This window comes from Aptenodytes forsteri, unplaced genomic scaffold, assembly GCF_000699145.1.
Source record: "Aptenodytes forsteri isolate BGI_AS27 unplaced genomic scaffold, ASM69914v1 Scaffold215, whole genome shotgun sequence".
Classification (NCBI taxonomy): domain Eukaryota; kingdom Metazoa; phylum Chordata; class Aves; order Sphenisciformes; family Spheniscidae; genus Aptenodytes; species Aptenodytes forsteri.
Window position 1 is genome coordinate 1,062,812 of NW_008795910.1, and position 23,576 is coordinate 1,086,387.

Here is a 23,576-nt window from a genome sequence, read left to right on the forward strand (position 1 = left end):
CTGGGCATCAGTCGGCGGGTGGTGAGCAATTGCGCTGTGCATCACTTGCTTTGTGTATTATTATTATCATTATTACATTATTATTATTATCATCATCATCATTATTTTATTTCAATTATTGAACTGTTTTTATCTCAACCCACGAGCTTTTCTCACTTCTACTCTTCCAATTCTCTTCCCCATCCCACCGGCGGGGGGGGAGTGAGCAAGCGGCTGGGTGGTACTCAGTTGCTGACTGAGATTAAACCATGACAGACTCCTACAGCTCTTATAAATGCATTGTGCTGGATTTCCCAGCAAAATAAATTTTTCTCTCTGTAGCAGGGGTGACAGAAGACATGGCGTGCTGACCGTTCAGTTGTGCTAGTTCACAGTCTGGAATATGAGGCTTTACCAGTCATTTCAGCTAATAAGATGGAAGAGGCAGCAATCTCGCCTTTTTTTTCCTGCTCTTACCTGTTGTGGTAACATCTCATAAAGAAAGACCTTAAACTCTTGTGGTTAAATTTAATAACTATCTGTAAAAGTCATTTTGGTATTGAAATCCTTTGCTGTGGAACAGAGCTTATTTGCAGCCTCCTGTGTGTTCTTGTTCCCATTATGAAACATTGGGCAATGTTCCATCGTAAGCGCACCTTACTCGGGAGGTGGTATGAAATGTTAACACTGTGATTTCCATAGGAGAACAAGATCGTCTAAATAGTAAGCAATGGGCTGTAAGGGCTAGAATCCAAAACTGGTGCCACAGGCAGTTAGGAGTTGTAAGTTAAAATTGCAAGAGATTGTGTAATGGATTGGCAGCTAACGCAGTACTTGAAATTCATTTGGCATTTACATGCACGGTAAATTCCAAATGAGCTCCTAAGAACCCTATAAAAAGGAAAAAAGTGTGCGTGTGTGTGAACTGCTTGTTTCTCCCTGTAACATATCCTCTTAGTTCTAGATTATAATTTGCCTTTGTATCATTGGGAGGTTTTTTTAACGTGTATAAGGAGGTGTTTTACGTTCTTAGATGAAGTTCAGGCATTTCCAACAATATTAGAATAAGTGGACCACTGTTATCTTTGCAACTGAAGCTCGTACATTCTGTGTGAATTCATCTCAGTTTTACTATCCATGTTTCAGGGCAGCTTGCTTTTATGCAATGAATATTGGTAGATCCCAAGAAAATATAGCCACAGATTTTATTAACAATGAAGTGAATGCCTGCCACTGGCAGATCACGTTCAAACGGGCAGTTTGTGACAGATGTGTACATAATGGCTCTAAATCACTGTGCAGATTCACTGTATTCCATATTTTACTCAACTTCCAATAAGAGTTACATAAATAAATTAAAGCACAGCTGTCAAGATCAGCAGCAGAGTTGAAGGCATACGTATAATATAACGTATTGAAGAGCCGATGCCTTCTTCTGGAAAACTTTTGAAATATATTTTGCTAGGTGAAAGCGGCAGATTTGTTTCCACTGTTTATTAAAAGTGCGACAAGAAAAACAATCAAGAACAGTTGCAGTCAAGCTGATTGTAGAGGGTTTTGTTACAGTGTTGGGACTGGTTCTGTATCTGTTCCATTAGTCCCAGTGTAGCCTTTTCTGGTTATTTCATCACTTTAACTGTCCTGGAAATGAAATCCTGTAATGCTTTGCTTAGGGTCTATAATACATGTGCACGAACCAGCCATAGTTGCTCAGAAGGTCCAGATGGGTTTAGCTCAGTTCTTTCCTTTTATGAAATTATTGCACACTTCTTAAAATCAGGGGTTTGTGTAATCTTATCACAAACCATCTACAGACAACTCTATTTCAAACCCTATTATTTTATTTCTGTGCCCCAGAGAGGCCAGCTTTGGATGTCGTCGGTGTGTGCCTGTCAGTTTGACTAGCTCCCCAGCAATTTCTTTTGTCTCTAATCACTTTTTATCCAGTTGGCATTGCTTGTTTTGACTGTAAGGTGCTGGCTCTGCTTTTCCCTCGATTTGTTAGGGACTTGAGCCAGACCCTCAGAGGCAGGCTTCACTCCACTGCCTTGCAACAACTGTGTTCACTGAGTAGTGTCCTTTCTTGACTAACTCTCTCATCATCTGCTATTTCTCAATACCCCAGGATTTAATCAAATATTCATGTTGTGGTGAAAAGTATAGGCAGCCATGCAGTAGTTTCTTTTCCCTTGCCCCCAATTTTTGCTCCTGGTCGTTGCAGAGTTTTTGACAGCCATCGGTTAACGGAATTAGGATGCTTGAAATTTGTCTGTGCTCAGGTCTATAGACCTATCGTTGTTTAAATAATTCTAGAAAGCATAAAGTATTTCTACCTAGCAGATAGTGTTTTTTCTCTCCCTCCAGACTGGTTATAGCCACCTGTTCAATAGACTAAATTCAAGTCATTTTTAATTGTGTTCATTGGACTCTGGAACTGCGCCAGGGTCCTCCTAAGCAACAAATGGGTTCAGAGCAGGCACGGTGCAGATTCTGTTAGAAAATAGTTCCCTCTGGTGCTGGTTCTTATCAGCTTGCCTGTGAAGGATAAGAAATCGTCAACATTTCAGATTACTGAGGAACAAAAGAGCAGAAACTTGGCTTCTTTGCATCACAGTGGTAACTCCACTTATTTTGGATTTGTACCAGCATAAACTAGAGAAGAATTAGGCACAAAGCCAAATAATCTTTGTATTTCTTAAATAATTAAGCAAATCTATAAGGAGCTAAGCTGATGAATGGTTAACAAGTGATAGTGAAATGATCAGACGCTATTCATTAAAGCCAAGTATTACACCATAATCTGTATCTGCCTGTTCTCAACTCAGGAGATGTTCTACTGTTTATAAGGATACCTTGGAAAGAGGAACTCTGAGTGAAGCAAAATGAATTTGGTTTAAATAGGCTTACAAAGCAGTACACTTCCCTGGTGCAAGTATTTTGGGTAAGATTTGACCTATAGTATTTTTCTCTAGCTCTTCTGAAGGTCATGGTTATGTCTAACAATTCACTTCTAGTGATTTTTATTTGGGCTCCAAGGAAGGAATGTAAATTTACAAGTTTGAGCAATAAATTATTTTCTGTGGCACTGAAGAAAGATCTCATCAGGTATTAACTGGAGTTTATTTGGACAGTGTAGGTTTCTGCTTGTAAAGGCAGAAAATAAATAGAAAAAAAAATTGAGGGACTGAACACTTTACTATGCATAATTAGGTCAGGTCCTTTCAGACAATTGTGCAAGACTGTTCTTCTAGATGTTTTGTGTTGCTGTTCTTCCTTACAGTTTCTGTGTTTCAATGAAACACTGCAATACTGTTTCATGTTGAGATGTGTTAGAAATTGAATGTTTCACCAGGTACCTGACAGGAATTACTGACAGTATGAAAGGTGAATTTTGACCCCATGCTTAATAATTATGTAGCAATAAAATCACTAACTTTTTTAGCGCAGACATTCATGATGATATATATGAGAGCTTATACAGTCACTTCTCTGCTTAACATTTTCCATTGATCTGCATCAACAGGAATTCCACATATACAAAGTCATGGGAAAATAAACCCTTATGTGTCCTAACTCCATCAACCTTCGCTATTGTGCTTCAATGTAAAAGATGCGTCTCTAGAGTTCAAAACTTAGATTTCCAAACTCTGTGGCATTTCCTTGCTGAACTTGTTTATCCATCAACTCTTCAAATCACAGCATGATGGAATCTAACAAAATGACTTCTCTACTAAGTTAAGAAACACAGTCCTTGTACAAAGTGATAAACATTTCTTACAAAGGAGAAAAATAATTTTGCAAGTCATAATTTGAAACTCTAATATAGGAAGAAAACTTCTTGCACCTAATAGCATGTTGGTCATTTTGCATTTCAGTTGCTGATTCTTTAGTTTTACGGGATGACATGTTGTTCAGGCTGTGCTAATTATGTTCTTGCTATTATGGTAATTGACATCTCTCAATTTTGTTGTTATGACTACAAAGTACTTGGTAACAGGCTGATAATGCATAAAGACTGCAGCCTGTCTTGCTGGCTGAGAATCATCGCTGTTTCTTTCTGTTCTGTCTGTCCGTGTGTGCTGAGTTACAAGCTGTTTGGTGTAGAGGCTGGTTGAACACTGTTTGTACGGTGCTTATCACCACGATGTTAGAGACATCACGGCAATACAAATACTGCAGGTATGTACATATATAAACATGTATAATCCACTTCTCTCAGTCAGTAGTGATCTCAAATCCCACTCTGCAGTAGTGTAATGCTTAATCAGATTTTGCCGTATGTTTAGGTAGTCCAGTGATCTTGTTTCAGCCAGAAAGCATGGGTGAATTGCTGTTTCTTGATGCTTCTTGAGCTGTTTGATAGCCATGCTTAGGGAATACTGGTACTAGAAATTGGCAGATTGTATATCAAAGCTTGCATACCAATGTGCATCGTCCTGAAAGGATGACCAGTCATTATGATCTCAATCCTTTGTACTGTTCTTCATATTGTTTAAAAAAAAAAAGTTTATTCCATTTCTTAGTAGATTTCCCGTCTTCTTTTTTCGCTGTTTTTAGCCTTTGCAGCACACTCTGAATCTCAGGTACTTACGAAATGTGTGCCTGTAGGGGACCAGACTGTGTAGGAAACTCTCAGCTGATTAAATCAGTAAATCCAAATTGAACCTGAACCTTCTCAGGAAAGCCCAGGTTCAATTTGCATTGGTTGGAGGAATAATAATATACTGTGAGCAGAAAACTCTGGACAGAAAGGTTTCAATGAAGAAACTACTAGTAATTTACTTAGTCATATATGCAGATAATGCTTTGGACATCTGCAGATTCTGTTTTGGGAAGATTTGTAGCAAAGTAAATACTCTGTTAGCTCCTTGATAAAATCTGTTAACCTACCATTTCTACCATTGGAACAAATATTTTTAGAATGGGGTTTTTCTTTGAAGGAAGTTGATTTGAGGTCTTGGTTGGATATGCACAAAACTTGGTATAATGGGAGTCAGACATAGCTTCTTCTCTAGATGAAGAGGTTTCTGTTGCATAACCTCAAATGCAGGGTCCTGTCGGTGCAGGACCCAGGTTGTCCTTAACATTGACTTAACACTGGTTTTCAGATACAGGACCCGTTAAAAAACACTTCAGTTCTACAGTCTAAACTCCATAGGCCATGCTGCAGCTCTTCCAAAGCTTAAGTAGGCTCCTGGATTTGTCTGATGGGTAGGAGATCTTGTTTTTAATTAACTGTCTCAGGGGCAACACAACAGCAAGCAACGAATGTGTACGTACAAAAGAATTCCTTAACTAACTGCAAACATTCTTGGGAATATTGGGAGACTTATGAAAAAAACGTAAAACTGTAACATCCAGGATCCTGGATCTCTGGTGGCCTTCAAGTCTAGTGGAAATACCCTGTTTGCTTCTCCTTAGTTGGGCTATTAAATTTATTGGAGTGGTCTGGCCTCTTGATTAGGGAATTGCTCCTTGTGCTTGGACATTTTTTCCATTGTGCTGCAGCTGGGGAAATTACAGCTCTCACTTCCCATCCCCTGTAATTTCTCCACTATTGGCTGCTCACTCGGTTGGTAGCTCTAAGAATAGATGAGTAGAAATGTCATTCATTGTTCACCACTGTAGATTGCTGTCTTAGGCCTTCAATCTCTTGTCTTTAATGGCTACAAAATAGGTTCTTTCATACACAAAAGAGATTTTGAAATGTCTCTCATGCTGTTTCACAGGGAAGGTTGTGATACAGGGTTAAGGCTCTTGAAATAAAATGAGGTTTATCAGACACAAAGTTCGTGATGTCAACAGGCATGACTTCTCAACTGTCTGCAAGTATAGTGCGCCATTAGAACTGTACGCTTATTGTATGGGTTCAGTGTACATGGATCCCCATGTTCCAAACCAAGCCATGCCTCAAGAATTTTTTTTTTATATGAATATGATTAATATAAGAAGAAAAAAAGAGAGAAGATGGAAAACAAATTGATTGTAGTTTGCATTGACTCTAAAGTAGCAAGGCTTTTAGGTATATCTAGGTAATGTCAGATACTTTTGAACTGTAACATTTTAGTAGGGTGAAGATCACGGTCCAAAGCCCTGTTCAACTTATGTTAAGGTAAAATGGAATAAGCAGAGAAAGTATTTTTTGAAAAAATTCCTCATATTATTGGAGCATATTTAGGGTTAATAGGATTGACTGTCAGTTATTCTTTCAGTTACATTCAGAAGTATAAAGTTTGTTCGTTCTTTCAGGAAAAAAATAGTTGGAATACATAAGTATTAATGTAAACATTCAGTTTTGGGAGTATGTCTCTGTGTAGCGGGCAGACTAGCGGGCAGACTTTCTTCTTTTGTGCATATTTTACACTAGCCGGAGAGACTGGCATATGATGTAAAGGTGGAAGAGACCCCTTTATGTTCTAGAAATTGCCATGAAACTCCAAGTTGTTCTTCCTACTGTTTATCTTGCTGGACAATATGATTCTTTTTGCCACCAGAAGCAAAAGATTCTTGCCATACTGACATTTTAAGAAATGATTAGATTGCTTACATAGCTGTATAAGCAGTGTGGCGTTAGTGGCAGCAGAATAGTTATTGGCAGCAACTTGGCTTTTTTTTGTTGTCAGTAAAAGTGGAAGGGTGATTAATCTCTGCGTTGACTGTCAGGGATGAAAAGTGCTACTTTACGTGTAAACTGTAGTACAATTTATGTAGGTGTTATTACTGTGAATGTTTTGGAATCTGCATGAGGAATATTTAAATATCATTGATATCCAGGTATTCAACTTTAGGTTTCCTAGGGTGTACATCTATGCTTACTCCCAGAGAGAGAAGTAGAGAGAGAAAACTTTTAAATTTGAATGAAGCATAGCTGTGATAACAGCAAAGCCTGTTCTTCCCCTGTGCTAACCATGTTCCTCACAGTCTGCCCAAGTATGTCATTTCAGTCAGTTAAGACATGAGGAGTGGCTTCCTGAAATGAGCACTCAGCAAAGTTCCTTTGAAAATTAGTCAAGTTCTGATTCATCCAAGTTTTGTATGAATACCGAGATCTGAATTGTATTCTTGCTCAGATTAACATCAAGAAAATATGCACTCAGGCGGTCATCCACTCTGAGACTTAGTTCCCTGGATAGTTTGTTCAATGCTGCTTCACGTGATGCAGGTACATTGGTTGAAAAGTTCCTAGGGTGCTGCTTTAGTGGTGTGTCTCCACCGTGGTGGCTCCCCGAGATCCCTGTTGGCAAGTTTGCTGTGTACCATTACGGCATCAGCTCTTTAGAGGCCATATCAGATTTGACTTGCCTCCTCATGGTCAAATGTGATTAGTGTTTTTCACAGATCTGTCATGAGAAAATAAATGCTTAAATGAGAACATTTTGCTTTATGGGCTGAAAGAGCCTGAATTTGTATGTCAAGCCTGGCATACGCTTCTTTGTAGGGGGTCATAAAGTCTGTAGGCTGGAACACAAGACTACATTCAGGCTCTGGCCTTACAGCCATCCATTAATCATTATTTCCAGTTATAAAACAACATGGTCATACTTGCTTCACTAATATGTTGTGAGGATTAACTGTGAGCAGTTCCTTGAAATGCACTGCATGCACGCACACCAGTGTCCTCACTCTTTAAGCTGACCCAGCTCTGGGGTACATAATATATTTGCGAGAAGAGAGATCAATATCAATGGTGCAACAGCAGAATGGACACCAAGGAGTCTACAAGTCTCCTCTATGGTGGTCTCTCGTGTTTAAACTCCAGCCTGGCTATTGCCTCAGTTCTCCTTACTGCTCATCTGTTCTGCACATCTTTAGATGGTGGACAGTGTGGTAAAGGGCAATGGGATGTTTAATTCCCCACTTTGCCTTAAATGAAACGAAGAATTCTGCCTCAGGTTTTTCCTGCAAACCTAGCAGGTTGCTATGGATTAAGCTACTTAATCAATCCAGACAAGCCATTCCATGCTGCTTCATAGTAGTCAATACCTCCAGTCACTTGCCATTTCAGCAGCTTAGAGACTAACGATCCTTCATTCTGCAGACAGAGATGTGCCAGAAAGCAAAAGTTGCTAAATAGCTTCTATAGATGAAGCTATAAAATCTTGTTGCCTTCATCCTTTCCCACCATCATAAGCTGGTAGCATAGCAACTGATGAAGCTGCTTGAACTTGAGTTGACCTGAAATTACATGTTTCACGGTTTATGTGTTTATTCCCGCCTTTCTACTTTTTTTTGGTGCTTGTTGCGTTTACATTTCTAGTCCCTATGGGAGATTAGCAGCTCGTTCATGCTGAAAGCTGAAATAGATTTAATAACACATGATATATGAGCTTAAATAGTCCATGGAGTTAGAAACACAGGAGAGAGCTAAAGCTGGCCCTGACTGCTGACTGGTGGAGAGGACCTTCTTTTTGATAGGATGTGGATGCAGTTTTGCATATCTTTGTACAGACTTGGTGGAGCCATAAGAAAGAAGAGCCTCCCATAGACTGATGTTTCAAATCGTAGTGTTACAGAATTGGCTGTTAAAGGAAGCAGTGTAGAGTGTAAATATGCACAGGTTACAGTAACCCTGGGGTTTCTCACACGGGGCAACGAGAGAACTCAGACACAGGTTCAGAAGTAACCTGCAACTTGAACGACTGTCGGTGCACGGACAGTTGCAGCAGTTTCTAGTGGAGAAATCAGTATGTTTTCACCAGAGTTTCTGGAAAGCTCCGCTATTTTCATCTCCCTTGTTGAAGGAGAGCTGATGCTCAGTTCTCATACTTTGTGATACTTTTGTAATTACTGCATTCAGGTATGTGTCTTATGTTAAAACCTACCTTGGTTTTCTTTGTAGGTCATTTCAAGACTCATATGAAATGTTAGTGCACGCATATCTGATGCATTTGTCATCAAGGGCAAGCTCCAAGAAATGAGGGAAGTAGAAAAAATTAAAAATTGCTGATGTTGTGTGAGGAAAATGTATCAAGGATGAGTTTGGAGAACAGGACTTGGTTCAAGCATGCTGCACGTGCTCCTGGAGGAGCAAAATGGAGCAGTTAGAGGCTGGTTAGAGAAAGTCATGGTCTTTTTATTTTTACTTTTTTTTTGGTCAAATGAAAACTGAACCTTTTTTCTGTGTGACACAATCTCAACAGATGGGGCTAAGATGCTCCAGCCTCAGAACAGTCTTAGTAAGAGAATGAAATTCTTTCTTTGACAAGCACTTTAAGTATTGCATTATTAAATCAAAGGGCATCACTGTCACCAGTGCATACTCTGGCTGCATGTATAAAAGGAAAGTGAGTTGTGCTCATCTTTTCCAGAGAAAAGCATAATCATTTATCTTCATGTGATGGTTTTAGACTGCAGCACCTGAGTTCTGCTGCCCTGAATGAGGGCATTCAAAGAGCGTACAGGTGCTCAGTATTATTTCTTGCTGAGCAGTTCTTTGCACAGCTTGCTTTGTGGCTTCCCCCTTAATAGACTGACTGGTCTGATACCTCACTGCATTTCACACTGAAGGCCAGGCATTGAGAAAATAAAAGTAAGGAGGTAAAGTGCATGTCACCTAAATTTTAATACCAGTCAAAAGAGGGAGGGATCAGAGAGCAGTTAATTTTATCTGTCTTAGGTATGTACCTTAAGATGAGTTGTATGTTCCCTGAAATTGTCCATTTCTCTCCATTGACTGTAAAGGGAACCTGAGATCACTAGTACAGGCTTGAATGTATCAAAGCTACGTGGTAAAAGTCTGTATTTGTAACCAGCTCGTGGATGCCTAACTTCTTAATGCACCGAAGTCTCTGTGTTGGGCCTCTCATAGTTCATGAAAGATCTCTGTAAATAGAATGACATTCCATAACAATGTCATTCCATAAGCAACAAGAAGCATACTACTGCTCTTGTTCATGATGTCATTTTGTAGCTATTTTGCAGCTGAAAAACTCGGTAAATTACATGCACTTTAAAAATGAGAGTTAATTGTCCATGATTCCCAACCCTGGGGAGCTTGTCATTCTTAGAGATTGCCTAGAGAGACTGCCTGTGCACTGTATAGGGTAGCACTCCTGTCCGTGTGGAGAAAGGTTGCCTTCTAGCACTCTCAGTGCACGGGACTTACCAATGTGTTTTACTGCAGTACTGGAGATTCCTATGTATCAATACTGAGCCATTAGGGAGCCATGGGAAAGTCACCTTTTTTTCCTCTTTTACAGTACAAATGATGACTCAAAGAGAAGCATTCAGTTCTAATCTATGTGAGTTCTTGTAATAAGCTTTACAATTAGAGCACAGAGTCTTCCATCTAATGCACTTAATTTACACTGGGAAATGAGATACTGTTCAACTAATCCGATGCTATTTTCTCCTTTATTAGAGAATGAAAGCATCCTCTGAGGCTCTGGTGGAATTCAGGCTAAGCTTCTGAGACACAAATAGTGTGAAACGCTAATGAAATAGTATGCTACTGTAATTCCCACTTGGTATCTGGTGCCCCTCTCCTTTAACCTATAGCACAATTAGAAGAGTTGGTAGGAGGCAATGGGCCTGTACCAACCCTTTCTGGTCTCGGGGCGACTGTCAATTTTTGTTTAAGATGACACTAATACAGATGAACTTTTCTTCAACCAGTTTGATCCAGCTGTCTTGCATGGTGACTGCAGTGCTTTTAGGAAATGGTTAAGAGGTTTTCTACTGCTTTATAGTAACTCCTGTAAGCATTACTGTGTTCTTCTCTTTAAACCTAGGCAGCTCAGTTGCTTAATTTAGAACATATGTATTCAAATCACCAAGGAGCATTTCCACTGCTTCTTAAGGGGAAAATACATAGAGAATATGTATTCTTCATTTTCATTAGGCTGCAGCAAATTCTCCCTTTGTATATAAGTACTACACCTACACTGTTGTGAGATGTAAAGGGACTATCGTCTCTAGTCTCTGAATTTTGGGTTTTTGGGAATGTCAGAAGACGAGCATCCTGCCAAATATTGGGTCTCTTGCTCCATTGGCTTTCTTTGGTGATATTGATTGCTGTCCCCGGAGATCTGCTCGTCTCTTGTTTTTCATTGCTGTTGTGCTGATTCTTTGACCACTTTGCTCAATTCTTTCACATCTTTCTGGATCACTTTTATTTTCTCCCCCACTTCTTGTACATGAAACGTATGGTGAGTCCCTTGTAGACAGAAGCATTAGCTCTTAAGGGAAAAGCGAGAAGAAAGAAGTGCATGATATGCTGTGGCAAGTAAGTATTCTATATCATAGAGTACTAAAGTTACTTATCACTGTGTTAGTAAATTCTGTGTCAGAAAGAAGCATCAGATGGAGAGTACTGACGTTAAATTTGCTAATCCATAGAACAATACAGCAGTGTCTAAATGCAGCCCCTCACTTACTGCTCTAATGTCCTAGCTCGTTAGCTAAATAACCAACCTGCCACAAGCTAAAAGGGTAGATTTCCATTTTTGTCTGCAGTCTTTGATTACTAAGCACATAAGCATCCTGTGGCTGATGGTTCATGAGGATGAATGCGTTGCTGATCTCAACAGGGGCAAGAAGAGACCTGCATAACCACAGGGCTGCATGACATAGTATGGGAATGCTCATGGAGGATAAGAGGTTAAACTTTGCCGTGTAAGGGTGATGTTTGCCTGCTGGGATTGCTTTGTTTCATAATGGGATGCAAAACCAACAGTAAAGGCTTTTGCACCTGTAAAATGTATAAACCTGTGAAACCATTGCCCCTTGTTCTATAGGCTGTAGAAATCCTAAATCTTCCTCTTCTTTCACTGTCTTGGATTTTGGCTTTAATTAAATATTCAAAATTGTTGATTTCGGAATCGGTTCTGGGCATTTTTCTTTGGGAGTAGACAGACTATATTGCTCGCTGGTGCAATTTACCCATCCAGGTGAATTAATGAATCACTTTATTAATGCCGCTGGCACACTCTTCCAACACGGTTGATGTGCCACTGCTGTCAGACTGTTACATTACTGTGAGACAGACCTGAATGTGTCTCTTTTAGACAAAAAACTATTAGTACAGTGTCAGCACAGTGGAATAGTCTCATGCTAAATACTGTAAAATCCTTGTGCCATTTCTTTGTGCAATAAATGGAACTGGAAGTTCGGACAATCACTGGAAAACAAAATTCAACTGCTGCATTTATTACAGTAGTAGGAAGTGTGCTAATAAGCAATGCCAATATAAATACTGTCATTCAGAGCTCAGACTGCTTATTGCTATGTTGTAAAACTAGAAAGGGTACTCATGGATGCTGCTCAGACAGTCAAGTGAATATCTAATAGCCAGCAATAAGGAGTGCAAAACAGTTGTGCAAAGGTGACAAATTCTGCCTGAAGGATGGAGGGGCAAAAAATCAGAACAAAGGCATTTTAACATGATTGCATTTTTTCTTAAAATAGCTGGGTTTGCCTTCTTAAATGCAAATTTAAGAACCTATGTTCTCACTAGCTTTTAAATTGTAAGAGTCTGTGGCTATTGTGTAGAAAACTATACAGCTATGTTTTGTTCTGTATTTTTAGCTTAAAAAAGTTTTGAGAAGCTTGAGATTAGGTTTCCTTGCCTTCCAGTCCCATCCTTATCCATTTGGCAAGCACAGTCCACAGCTGCTCATTTAGGATGCTGTGAGAAAAGCTTACAATTCCCATTAGTAGGGGAATAAGCAGTATCATGTTTGAAAACACAGATCCTGCTTGTCAGGCAAATGTCTTTTGATAGCAGCTCCCATCCCCACCTCTTCAACCCCCAAAGCACAAAAAACACCGTGTCTCTTCAGATCTTATTTTCAGAACTGGTGCTGCATGTTGTATACATGTGAGAAAACAAAACAGGGCTGTCTGTGTTGCAACTATCTTCCATGCTCTGGAGGCCTGGCTATGCATGGCGCGTGCACAGCCAATGTTTTGGAAGGACTTACAGGGTCATCAAGTAGTCTGAAAAGTACCGACTGGGTGGCCCCGCCAGATACAAACCTGCTTTCCTCCTCTATTTAACGGGCGTGTCAGCCTTTTCTGGGTCCTTTCTGGTTTTGTTTTCTGGTTTTCTTCAGTCCTAAGTTGAGAGCTTATTTCAGTGCTTGAGGGAGTCATGTTAGGAATTTCATGTGTTGGCATGATTATTCAGTAACAAAGGTACAGGTTAGCACTTCAGAAACAGAATCGTTGAACTTTGCGATATACTAGTGTTTTGTAGCATTAGGGGTTCTTTTTGTCTAAAACCATCCATAGACCAATGAATGCAAATGAGAGCTCATGGTCGTCTTGGTTGTGCATTTTATCAGATGATCTTACTATGAAGGAAGGAATTTAAAAAAAAAATTAAAGCTTTATTCATATAAAAACCATAGCTTAAAAGGTTTATCCAGCTGTTTTAAGATTACATTTTTTATAATTCCTTTTTCTTATGGATTATTTCATAGGATACAGTGAAAACAGTTGATGGGGATTACACTCTTGTGTTTCAGTCCTCCCAGTTGCATCTGAAGGATGCATGGAGCCCATTTTTCTTCCATCGTTTAACAATTCCTTAGAATTGCCATGCTTGGAAAAACCATATAGAGAAATATTCCAGTAGTAGAGTAGAAACTCAGGAGCAGTTGCCAAAGAGTAAAATACATGTGTTTTCCACAATAGTTGAAAAGTATGGTATTCACGGCACCAAGCCTGTCAGAGTTCAAGGAGTGTCTGGACAACGCTTTTAGTCATATGATTTAGTTTTAGGTAGTTCTGTGAGGAGCAGGGAGTTGGAGTCGATGGTCCTTATGAGTCCCTTCCAACTTGAGATGTTCTATGATTCTTTTTGGTCCTTCATGTTAGTTTTGTTTTCTCACACTCTTTGCACTACTAAACTTTCTGTCATTTTAAAGCCCTAACAGTGTTCAGCCTTTTCAGCTGTAGACCACAGCTGTATTTCCTCTTCTAATGGGAGGAGAAAGGCACACCCCAAATTCCCTTCACGTTTGTACAACTGGACCTGCTTTGCACATACAATAAAATCTACTCGTGTTCAGTAACTCCCTTTTTGAGCTTGTATTATATAGGTCTTTTGTTTCCTTGTGTTGCGGAGGAGTGGAATGCACCTCACTCAAAAGAGAGAAGCAGAAATATGTTTTATTGAGATAAAATAATAATTTGACAGAGTTCAATAAATTCAATGGAATTTAACAAAGTTTGACAGTGGTTTACTAAGGTTCAGTAAGTTTGATGGCAAGGTTCACCTTGTTAATTACTGCATGGAAGAAACGTACAAAGGGAAATTGAGTTAGTGAAACCTAGAAAGTTTAACGAGCTATTAGTCACTTGCCGAGGATCTGTTGCGGCAAGGAATCTCTCAAACTCGAGGAGTAAGGGATCTCTCCGCCTCGGGCAAGGAAGGATCTCTTAGTCTCAGGTGAGGAATCTCAGACCTTGACAGGCGTCCCTGCTCAGGGGGAGAGTCACCTGGCAGCAGTCTAGCTGCAGTTCAGGGGGAGCTCAAATCTGGCTCATCCAATGATCTGCCATTAGTAAAAAGGTCTCTCTGCCTTGAGGACCAACCTTGAGAGGTGTCCCAGCTCAAGGGGAGACCACCGCCATGCAGCCATGCTGCCTAGCAGGGAGAGCTCCGGGGCAGCTCACTTAGGCTGTCGTATTTATGGGATAAAGAGGTTGGCTCGTAGTCAAATCACATGCGATGGAAAGGTAGGCATGAGACTCCTTGTACCCACCACTTTCTTTTTTTGATAAACAAATTTTGGAAAAGCCACCTGTTATTTATGTGTTAATTGCATGATTGGTGTTCCAAACCCATATATATTGATGTTTACTGTGTCACTCTGTTACTTTGGGGGTTTTTGGAGAACAGGTCAAAACTAGAGGAGTTCTTGGCCCGGCTACAGCTCAGGTCTTTACCTCCTTTGGAGCCTGTACCAAACTCCTGCTAGTTTGGTTAAGGGGTCTAGCGCATCCGTCACACCTTAGAATAGGGCACCTGGGAACCACGTTTTTCTGTGTCCTTCCTGAGTCTGGGATTCAGGCTAGATATTGTTCCAGTTGCAGCAATCCAGTTCCTGATGTCCTCATTCCTGGGGAGCCTGTGCCTTTCTCCTCTGCGCCCAGCGGAGGAGGGAGAATGGCTGAAAGGCAGCAACAGGCTAGACAAAGCTAGCAATATAAAATACTGTCTGGATCAAATGGGGCTTAAAATGTAGTTGATCACAATTACATGTGTACAAGGCCGATCTGTCACCATGTTTATTTAATCAAGATCACATAGAGATTTTAATTAAAATAGTGAGCTCATAACATCAGGCTGGTCATCTGTAACTGACAAGTGTGTTTAGTTACAAAGGCCAAAAAATGGTCCTTATTTATGTGCTAGTTTTGCTAAATAATGGGTAACTTGTTTAGATCACTTGCAGTAATTTGGCACAGAGTGATACTAAAAAAATTGCTTCCTGTCCAGTTGGTGCCAGTAGGAAAGAGCCCATTATTTTCAGTGAGGTGGGATTGAGCCTTGAGTAACTACTACAACAGCTGCTTATCTTAGTTTCTTAAATTCAGAAAGTGGGAGCAACAGTTTAAACTCCTAATTTTCTAATATTCTGTGGCACCTGTTTTTCAAATGGTACTTAGAAAGGGGAAAATTAACTGGGGGAAAAAAGGGAAAACAACCATCACTTTTTTTTGGGGGGGTGGGGGGAGGTTTAGATTTGGCCTAAAATAAAGAGAGAAGACAGTAATGCTGGGTGTCTTCTTAATTTAAATCAGTTAGGCAATAGTAGTTCCTAAACTTGCCAGACGAGACTTTCATGTCTGTTTAGCAGGACAAACTGCTCTATTAATTAAGCTCAGTCCCGTAAATCTCTTGCAATCAAATCCCAAAGTAACCTGGATCATGTTGCTATTGAAGTCTATAGCCCAGGAGAACGGAGTTCAAGATCTCATTTGTCCTGTGTTCAGCTATGATGTGACTTGTTAGATGTCATTTTTGCACTGGGAATCACTAAGTCTATCTTTTAATTGTCTTGCAACAAGGAAGAAGTAATAAAATGTTTGTGATTTATACTAATTTGATTTTTAATGAAAATGTATTTACACGCATTTCTTGAAAACAAATTTCTTGGAGAAATAACCTTACTAAGTCAAAACATAATCAGCCTGACATTTCATAACAGAAAAATATTCTGGCAGGAGTTAGGGGAACAGCGCAAAATAAAAGCAGAAACAAACATTCCACAAAAAACTTAGCTTGTGGCACTAGTTTTTGTTCATGTTGGATAAGTGTTACAATTCCAATTCCGATTGTTTTTTTTTCCAGAGGTACAATGCACAACTACTGCAGTCAATCTCAAGGAGAGAGCGTGGTTACTTCCAATTAGTTAGCCAGAGGAATTGAAATTAAGTAACATTTCAGTAGATCATTTTGTATAATAATGGTTTCTGTGCATTTGTTTCTCTTCACTGAGTAGATCTTAACCTGCAAGACTTCTCCAGAGGGGAAAGTCCCGTCTTCCTCCCATTATGTGGTGCTCAAACTCTTCTCTTCCACGTTTCTGTGGGTCCTGGATTCTTCCAGTTCTCTGGGTTCTTTGAGGAATCACCTTTACAGAGGGGTTTAGAATAACTCTCACAGAACTCTAAAATTAACGTCATGCTGTAACATTTATAGGTTTCTTTTTCTGAGACAGAGATGTCCTTTTCGTCACCTTATTTTCGCAGGAGAATAGAGTTTGTGTTCTCTGGGTTGAGGGCAAACCACGTTAGAGTGTGACAGAGGGAAAGCTAGATGAGATTAAAGAAATTGCTCATAATCTTGCACAGTTCAGCTCAGGTTTTCAAAACAACAAGGCATATGCTATTCATGCGGCTTCCAATATGCAAGTGTTATTTATACACTGACAGAGGGGGAAGAAAAATAAAAATCAGGCAGGCAGCCAGAGCCCTGTAGATTTTTTTTTTTTTTTGTAGCTTTCATCAAAGGGTGTTGCTGAGATGTCCTTTATTGGCTTGCTTTTCTTTTTATCACAGAGGTGATATTTGGCAGCTGGGTTTCTGCCTCCTCATGATGCTTTTCAGACATGTAGGCACTCTTCAAGTCTCATGCAGACTTTGCTTGAGTACCTTTGCTCGTGAAGTTAAGCAAACTTTGCAATCAAACGTGACAGGAGGTGTTGATTCACTGGCGCCTTAGAGTTTTTCTTAGTTCTGAGCTACCAAGAGCCCCAGTTAGAGTCAGTTCTAGCAGCATCCTGACTACTGATACCATTGACCATGGGAAGATCCCTAGTGTTTAAATTTGCTAGTATTTTCTCAGACACACAGCCAGTGCTTTGGTTAAAAAATGTATCCTATTTTTAACCTTTATTTTGCTTGGTAAAATCACAAAATGAGCAAGTGATTTGAGTTTTCCACTCGCTGCAAATTGTGTCACGTTAAGCATTACACTTTGGCCGAACCACAATACCAAGATCAATGATCGTGATATTCTGCCACGTCGGGTCACGGGGCAGAGGAAGTGCTGTTTTACTGGAGCCTTTTTATACATGGTATATGCTCAGTGCACTCAGTCATCTTTGTTTAAGACTTCTTTCCCCCCCACCCTCCAATATCATATTGACTGCTATTGCTCATATGCTTAAAGGAGGGAATAAGTATAAACCTTCTGATCTTTTAAAAGGGACTTTTGGATTTTATTTTAAACGGAAATTGCTTTGTGGTTACTGTATTTTTGCAGGTGTTTCTGAATTGTTAATACTACCTCCAGTGTAAGGGGGCTGAATTTTTAGTGCAAATAAAAGAAGCCAAATTCTTTTCAGTAACAGATTAAATTCTTATGAAAGATTTGGTAAATGACAGGAGAAACTGTGCCTGTGTTACAAAAGATTTTGGGACAGCCTCGCTATACAGATACACCATGGAAATTTGGTCCTTTTGACAAAATTGTCTCAGGCCTCTCTTGATTTCTTTTTGTCTACAGAACCCCCAACTCCTATCGCCCCTCCTGAGCTGCTGGCTGTCGGAGCCACGTACCTGTGGATCAAACCCAATGCCAACTCCATCATTGGAGACGGGCCCATCATTCTGAAAGAGGTGGAGTATCGGACGACCACTGGGAATTGGGCGGAAACGCACATTGTAGACTCTCCTAATTATAAACTGTGGCATTTGGATCCTGATGTGGAGTATGAGATCAGAGTGCTGCTCACTCGCCCTGGAGAAGGAGGCACGGGGCCCCCTGGACCACCACTCACAACAAGAACAAAATGTGCAGGTAGGGTTTCTACTGCTTTACAATACAGCACAGATATTTTGGTTCACTTACTAACACATTAATAAATGGTCTTTCACACAGCCTTATTGTAGATGTGGTCTGAATTGACATTGTGAATCTTGATATATCCTGGAATACTTTACTTTTTATTCCATAGGCAAGTGTTTAAGAAACTGGTTTTTCTATGCATGTAGTGTATTTGCCAAACTTTCTGCTACAGTGTATGGCTGTTTTCTGTTGAAATGGGCAAGCAGATGAGGTTAGGGTTGTTCAGCCTAGAGAAGAGAAGGCTCCGGGGAGACCTTATTGCAGCCTCTCAGTACTTAAAGGGGGCTTATAAAAAAGATGGTGGCAAACAATTTAGAAAGGCCTGTTGCGACAGGACAAGGGGGAATGGCTTTCAGCTAAAGGGGGTAGATTTAGACTACATATAAGGAAGAAATGTTTTATGCTGAGGGTGGTGAAGCACTGGCCCAGGTTGCCCAGAGAGGTGGTGGATGCCCCATCCCTGGAAACATTCCAGGTCAGGTTGGACGGGGCTCTGAGCAACCTGATCTAGTTGAAGATGTCCCTGCCCACAGCAGGGGGGTTGGACTAGATGGCCTTTAGAGGTCCCTTCCAACCCAAACTACTCTATGATTCTATGAGAGTTTCCCAACCAAATTGTTAAGACTAGTCTATTATAAAATTTTCACCCTGTAAGTGCATAACAATATATTTGTTGTTCTTGGGTAATGGTTCAGCATTGGTTATTAACAAATTGACAGTGCTATCAGTTTATGGGTGCAGTGTAGTGAAGCAGTAAGCATTTAGTTTTTAAGATACATTTTTGTATTCCATTTGATGGAACTTATTCTTCTCGCTCCTGATAACGAAACCTGTTCGAACACTATGCAGCATCTTCCCTTTGTCTTTCATATTGGAACAGATCAATTTTGATGCAGGGACAGGAAAAGTCTATCTTCTTTCTAAGCCATATTGGCCTTTCTGGGAAAAACTAAAGGATCATGTTCCTCGTGTTTCAGATATATTGGCTAGTCATCCTGTTTTCATACATTAATCATTAGCCATTAAGGGGAGTCAAGCTCTGTGCCTTGCAAGGGGATGAACAAAGCAGTTTTCTACCTAGCAGTTTTTTTCCACCACACAGCTGTCTTCTCAAGATTCACATTTTTGTAATTTTTGCAAGGTCTTTTCTGTGGTGTGAACAAATGACAGAGACTAAAAGGCTGCTCTCCTTTTTCTACAACCTTCCTTCCCTCCCCACAAATTAGTGGTTTACAGCAAGTGGATTTAAGCAGTGGAGAGCTTATGCAAAAGCATTCTGGTTCCAGGTGCTCTTTATGACTAAATAGCAAGCCTGAAGTGTAAAGAATGCGTCAAGAACAGCCAAATCCCATCCTGGGATGGGATTAAGCAGTGCAATGTTAGCATTCCTGACCCACTGTCACAGCATGAACATCCCCAGCAGCATCCTCTTCCTCTACCAAGAGAGGAAGCCTGGCAGGTTGAGTGTGTTGTGGGGCAGGGGGGGCACATCCTTACTGCCTTTCCTTTTTTGTACAGGTTGTAAAGCAGTGAACATTTAGTGTCTGTTTGAGAAGAACTGGTGGAGAAAAAAAAAATCGGAGCATGAGGATCTGGCATGTAGGTGTTTGCTATATTCAGCACCTGTCCATTGGTAGAAGACAGGAGGCTTTTCTGCAGCTAGGTGGAAAGCATGAAGTGACATGGATGATGTCCTGGCCTAGTTGGGCAATTGGCACATGCTCTGCTACTCATCTTTTGTCGGTCTCCTCCCTCACTAGTGTGGTCAGATTCTCTAACCTTCAGCAGAAGTAACTGCAGGCCTGGCCTGGGACTGACATATGCAAATCCAATGCATTTGTATACGGAAACACGACATGCTGAGATTTGGTCTGTAGTTCATGCATTGTGACTTTGCAGGCACACGCTCTGCAGCAGCCAAACTTGCAAACTTTTCTGTATTACCTGTAAAGAATGCTTGCTTTAGTTTAATCCAGGGGTAAAAAAAAAAAAGGATGTTGGCTTTGTGCTTGATGATGTCTTGTTCTGGATCCCAAATTGCTGAGTTTCCTTACTCAGCATAGGTATCGACTGACATCGTGAAGGATGACATAGATAATTTGTTCAAGTTGGCCAAGCGGTGCCACTCACTATTTTCCGTCCTAATTTACTAATGAAAATCTAACTGGAGAAGTTCATTCTGTTAATGTTAGTTGTCATACAGAGCTTGTTGAGATTGATGGTGATGGCATTTATGTTTTGTTTAGGGCATTGGGTGGGAGAAATTGTAATGATCTTGATCTAAGCGTGGTCTCGAAGGAAGGGAGAGACTTACCTGGTATCTAAAGATGGACAACTTCCACAAAACGCCAACTGAAATGATAGACAAGAAAATGCAACTCATTCTTCCAGTTTCCATATGTCATGGAACTCCTTCAAAATACCCTATTTTGAGGATAATTACACAAAACTTCCACGGTAAAGATTTTCAAGAACGTGCTGAACCAAGAAAACAGCACTACTTCCTTGATTTTTCTTAGAGTACCTAACAAATGGCATCAAGGAAAACTCAGAGTTTTTTTTAAATAGTTGAGGGATGAGTGATGTTGCTTTTTTGAAGTGAATTTTTTGGTTCTTTTCTTTGTCTTTATTTTTTCTTAGCAAGAGGGAAGTACCAAACTCCTACAGGCTTGTATGCAATCAGTAGATGACTGGAGTAGTCCTGTTTTACCGGACTGTTTAGTGTTGGTACTGTGTTTATGAGGCCCACTAACAGAGATAACAAAATTGACTGCAGAAGTAATAGTAGAGAATATCACCTATACTGGAGAAGAAGTATTTACTTATTTAAATTGCGAGAAATCAGCGTAAGCATAAACAGAAGGTGTCTGCCACCTTCCAACAGTGGGAAGTCAATGTCCCTTTTACTAAATAATCACCTTAGTGTCTTTTCACATAGACATCGTATACTTGTGTGCTGGGGAGTCTGAGTAACTACTGGCATAGCTTTCAATTGAGGCACACCTTGCAATGAGATTCTTATTTTTTATTTTCATCTCTGAATTAGAACAGGATTTAAGAAGGACCATGCTTTTCTTCCACTTCAAATCAAGTGACGGCAGCTCATATACAAAGGTACAGTTGTCTGCTGTGAGCTTCTTGACTGACAGACTGAGCAAAAGCATGACCAGAATGGTTCAGCATGAGCTTAGAAAGTCATTACACCATGATGCAACTCTTATCAAGATCATTCATGATTTTCAGATTTTTGATCAGAGTGAATGGAAGTTGTTTACATGGACTTTAAAAAGTTTTTCGTTATATTTATAAACCCCATAAAAACTAATTATGGAAGGTCTTGCTCTAAATGAGCACAAAGAAGTTTTATTAAACTGGATAATATCTTATCTAAATTTCTATAAACAGTATGTGCCCAGGCATCCATTATCCCACTGGTGATGTTTTTGGTTTTCTACAGGACAGCATTACAAGACTTCATTTATATTTGATCTTTAAGAATGATACTGAAAATTAAGTCCCAGCTTGCCTCTTTCCAGGAAAAGCCAACTGCCAGAAAATATGGCAAACCCTGCCTTTGTAAAGGAATGATTTTGTTGTTGTTGTTGTTGTTGTTGTTGTTGTTGTTGTTGTGGGTTTTGTGTTTGATTTTTTTTTTTTTCATAGACTGTGTGATAGGTGTGATAGGTTGTGACTTGGAGCAGGAGAAGATTAAATGACCTTGAGGCATAAAACAGTAAACTGTCAGTCAGAGGGAAGAGTTGCTCAGCTGGGAATGCGGAAAAGAGAAAGACTGCTTAAGGTTAAGACCAGGCACAGGCTTGAGAGGTGGTTAAAGGAAAGGAAGATATAAAATATTAGTTTTTACCCCCAAAATAATAGGTTGGGGGAGATAACAGGATCAGAATAGTATGTTTGAACACAGTTCCCGGTAGTGCCTAGTAGTTCAGCATTGGTCTTCTGAGTGTGGTTTTTTTAGCCATCCTCAATAGTTAAACAGAGCTCTTTAAAATCCTTGTTTCACGGGCTTCATTCAAGAGTGTGCTTTGGAAAGCTGTGATTTGGGAAGGTTGGGGCTTGTTTTCTTCTCTGTGCTTATTTACTATTCCCCTGCTTTTTTTCTTTCTCCAGTTGCCACAGAAAGGGAGAACAGGAGAGGTCATCATTGTGTGTGTCTGAAATCTCATCTGAAAAGTATTTACCTTCTAGTGGGATGAACTTGCATGAAAAGCAAGGCCAAAGAGTAACATTTAAATGAATATTAATAAAGGGAGAGAGATAAGACTTTCTTTAAAAATAATATTTAGACCTGGTTAAAATACTATCTGAAAAAAATATCTTGAACATTGGATTCTCTGCCTTTTTGGATGATGACAACAGGTGACTCATAAGATGAGGAGGGTTTTGTGACCTTGAGGCTTGGGAGCAGGAAGCTTTCCAGTCTGACAGGAGAGTTGCTTGGTAAGGAATGGGAGGGGAGAAAAAGTCCTGAGAAACCCTGTAATCCACCCCCACCCCACCACCCCCGAATAAAAAAGGTGTGGCAGTGATTCTTCATAGAACAAGCTTATGATAATAGCAGGCTTGTCCTCATATGAAAAACTCCACAGGTCACATGCAGCCTCTCTCTTAAGATAAGCTGCTAGAGACTGGGTTATTCAGCAGTGATCTGGCTCCTGGAGAAAGGAACAGTTGTCAAGATCAATACTCAATTTTTGTTCTTGGCCTAGGGAAATAAAAGTTAGTCTTGAACAATGTGGCTGAATTCGAGACTCCTTTTAAAAATAGTCAGGATAAAGTAGCTGGTATAAATGCAAATAATCTGTACATTGAGAGTTTGATACATTGCAAAGTAGTTGGAAAACCTTTTCCTTTAGTTATTATTAAAAGGTACTTTGTTGCCATGAAATCTTGAGAAGTTTAGAAGTAGTAAGCAGCTTTTGCCTTTTTTTTGTGGTTTTAAGACTACATTTTCATATTTTATATAAATGTTTTTGTTTGTTGCTCTGTTACAAATGTTAGAAAAAGGAGGTAGTTGTGTACTATTATGAGATGCACAAATTGAACAACTAGAAGGTTACTTTGTTGTGTGCTTAGTATGAATTGTTAGAACAACGGGTTCAAAAATACTTCTTTCTGATTTAATTTTACGGTGGTAGCTCCCATTAAATAGGAAACTTTCACATGTTAATGTTGAAAAATAAGATTCAGGGTTGCTATACTGCTGCCTTCATTTTTTTCAAGCTTCCAAAAAAAAAAAAACCAACCTGAAAAAAGTCTGATGTATGAGTCAAAGCAC

At 39.9% G+C, this 23,576-nt stretch overlaps 1 protein-coding gene across 1 annotated transcript in view; it reads left to right on the forward strand.

Annotated features, from left to right (window-relative positions):
• Positions 1-23,576, forward strand: part of PTPRT (protein tyrosine phosphatase, receptor type T) — a 347,808-nt gene that overhangs the window by 95,509 nt on the left and 228,723 nt on the right. The window contains exon 6 of the mRNA XM_009284586.1: positions 17,939-18,232. Coding sequence (XP_009282861.1) covers positions 17,939-18,232 — 294 coding nt within the window. The remainder of the gene's footprint in view (positions 1-17,938; positions 18,233-23,576) is intronic.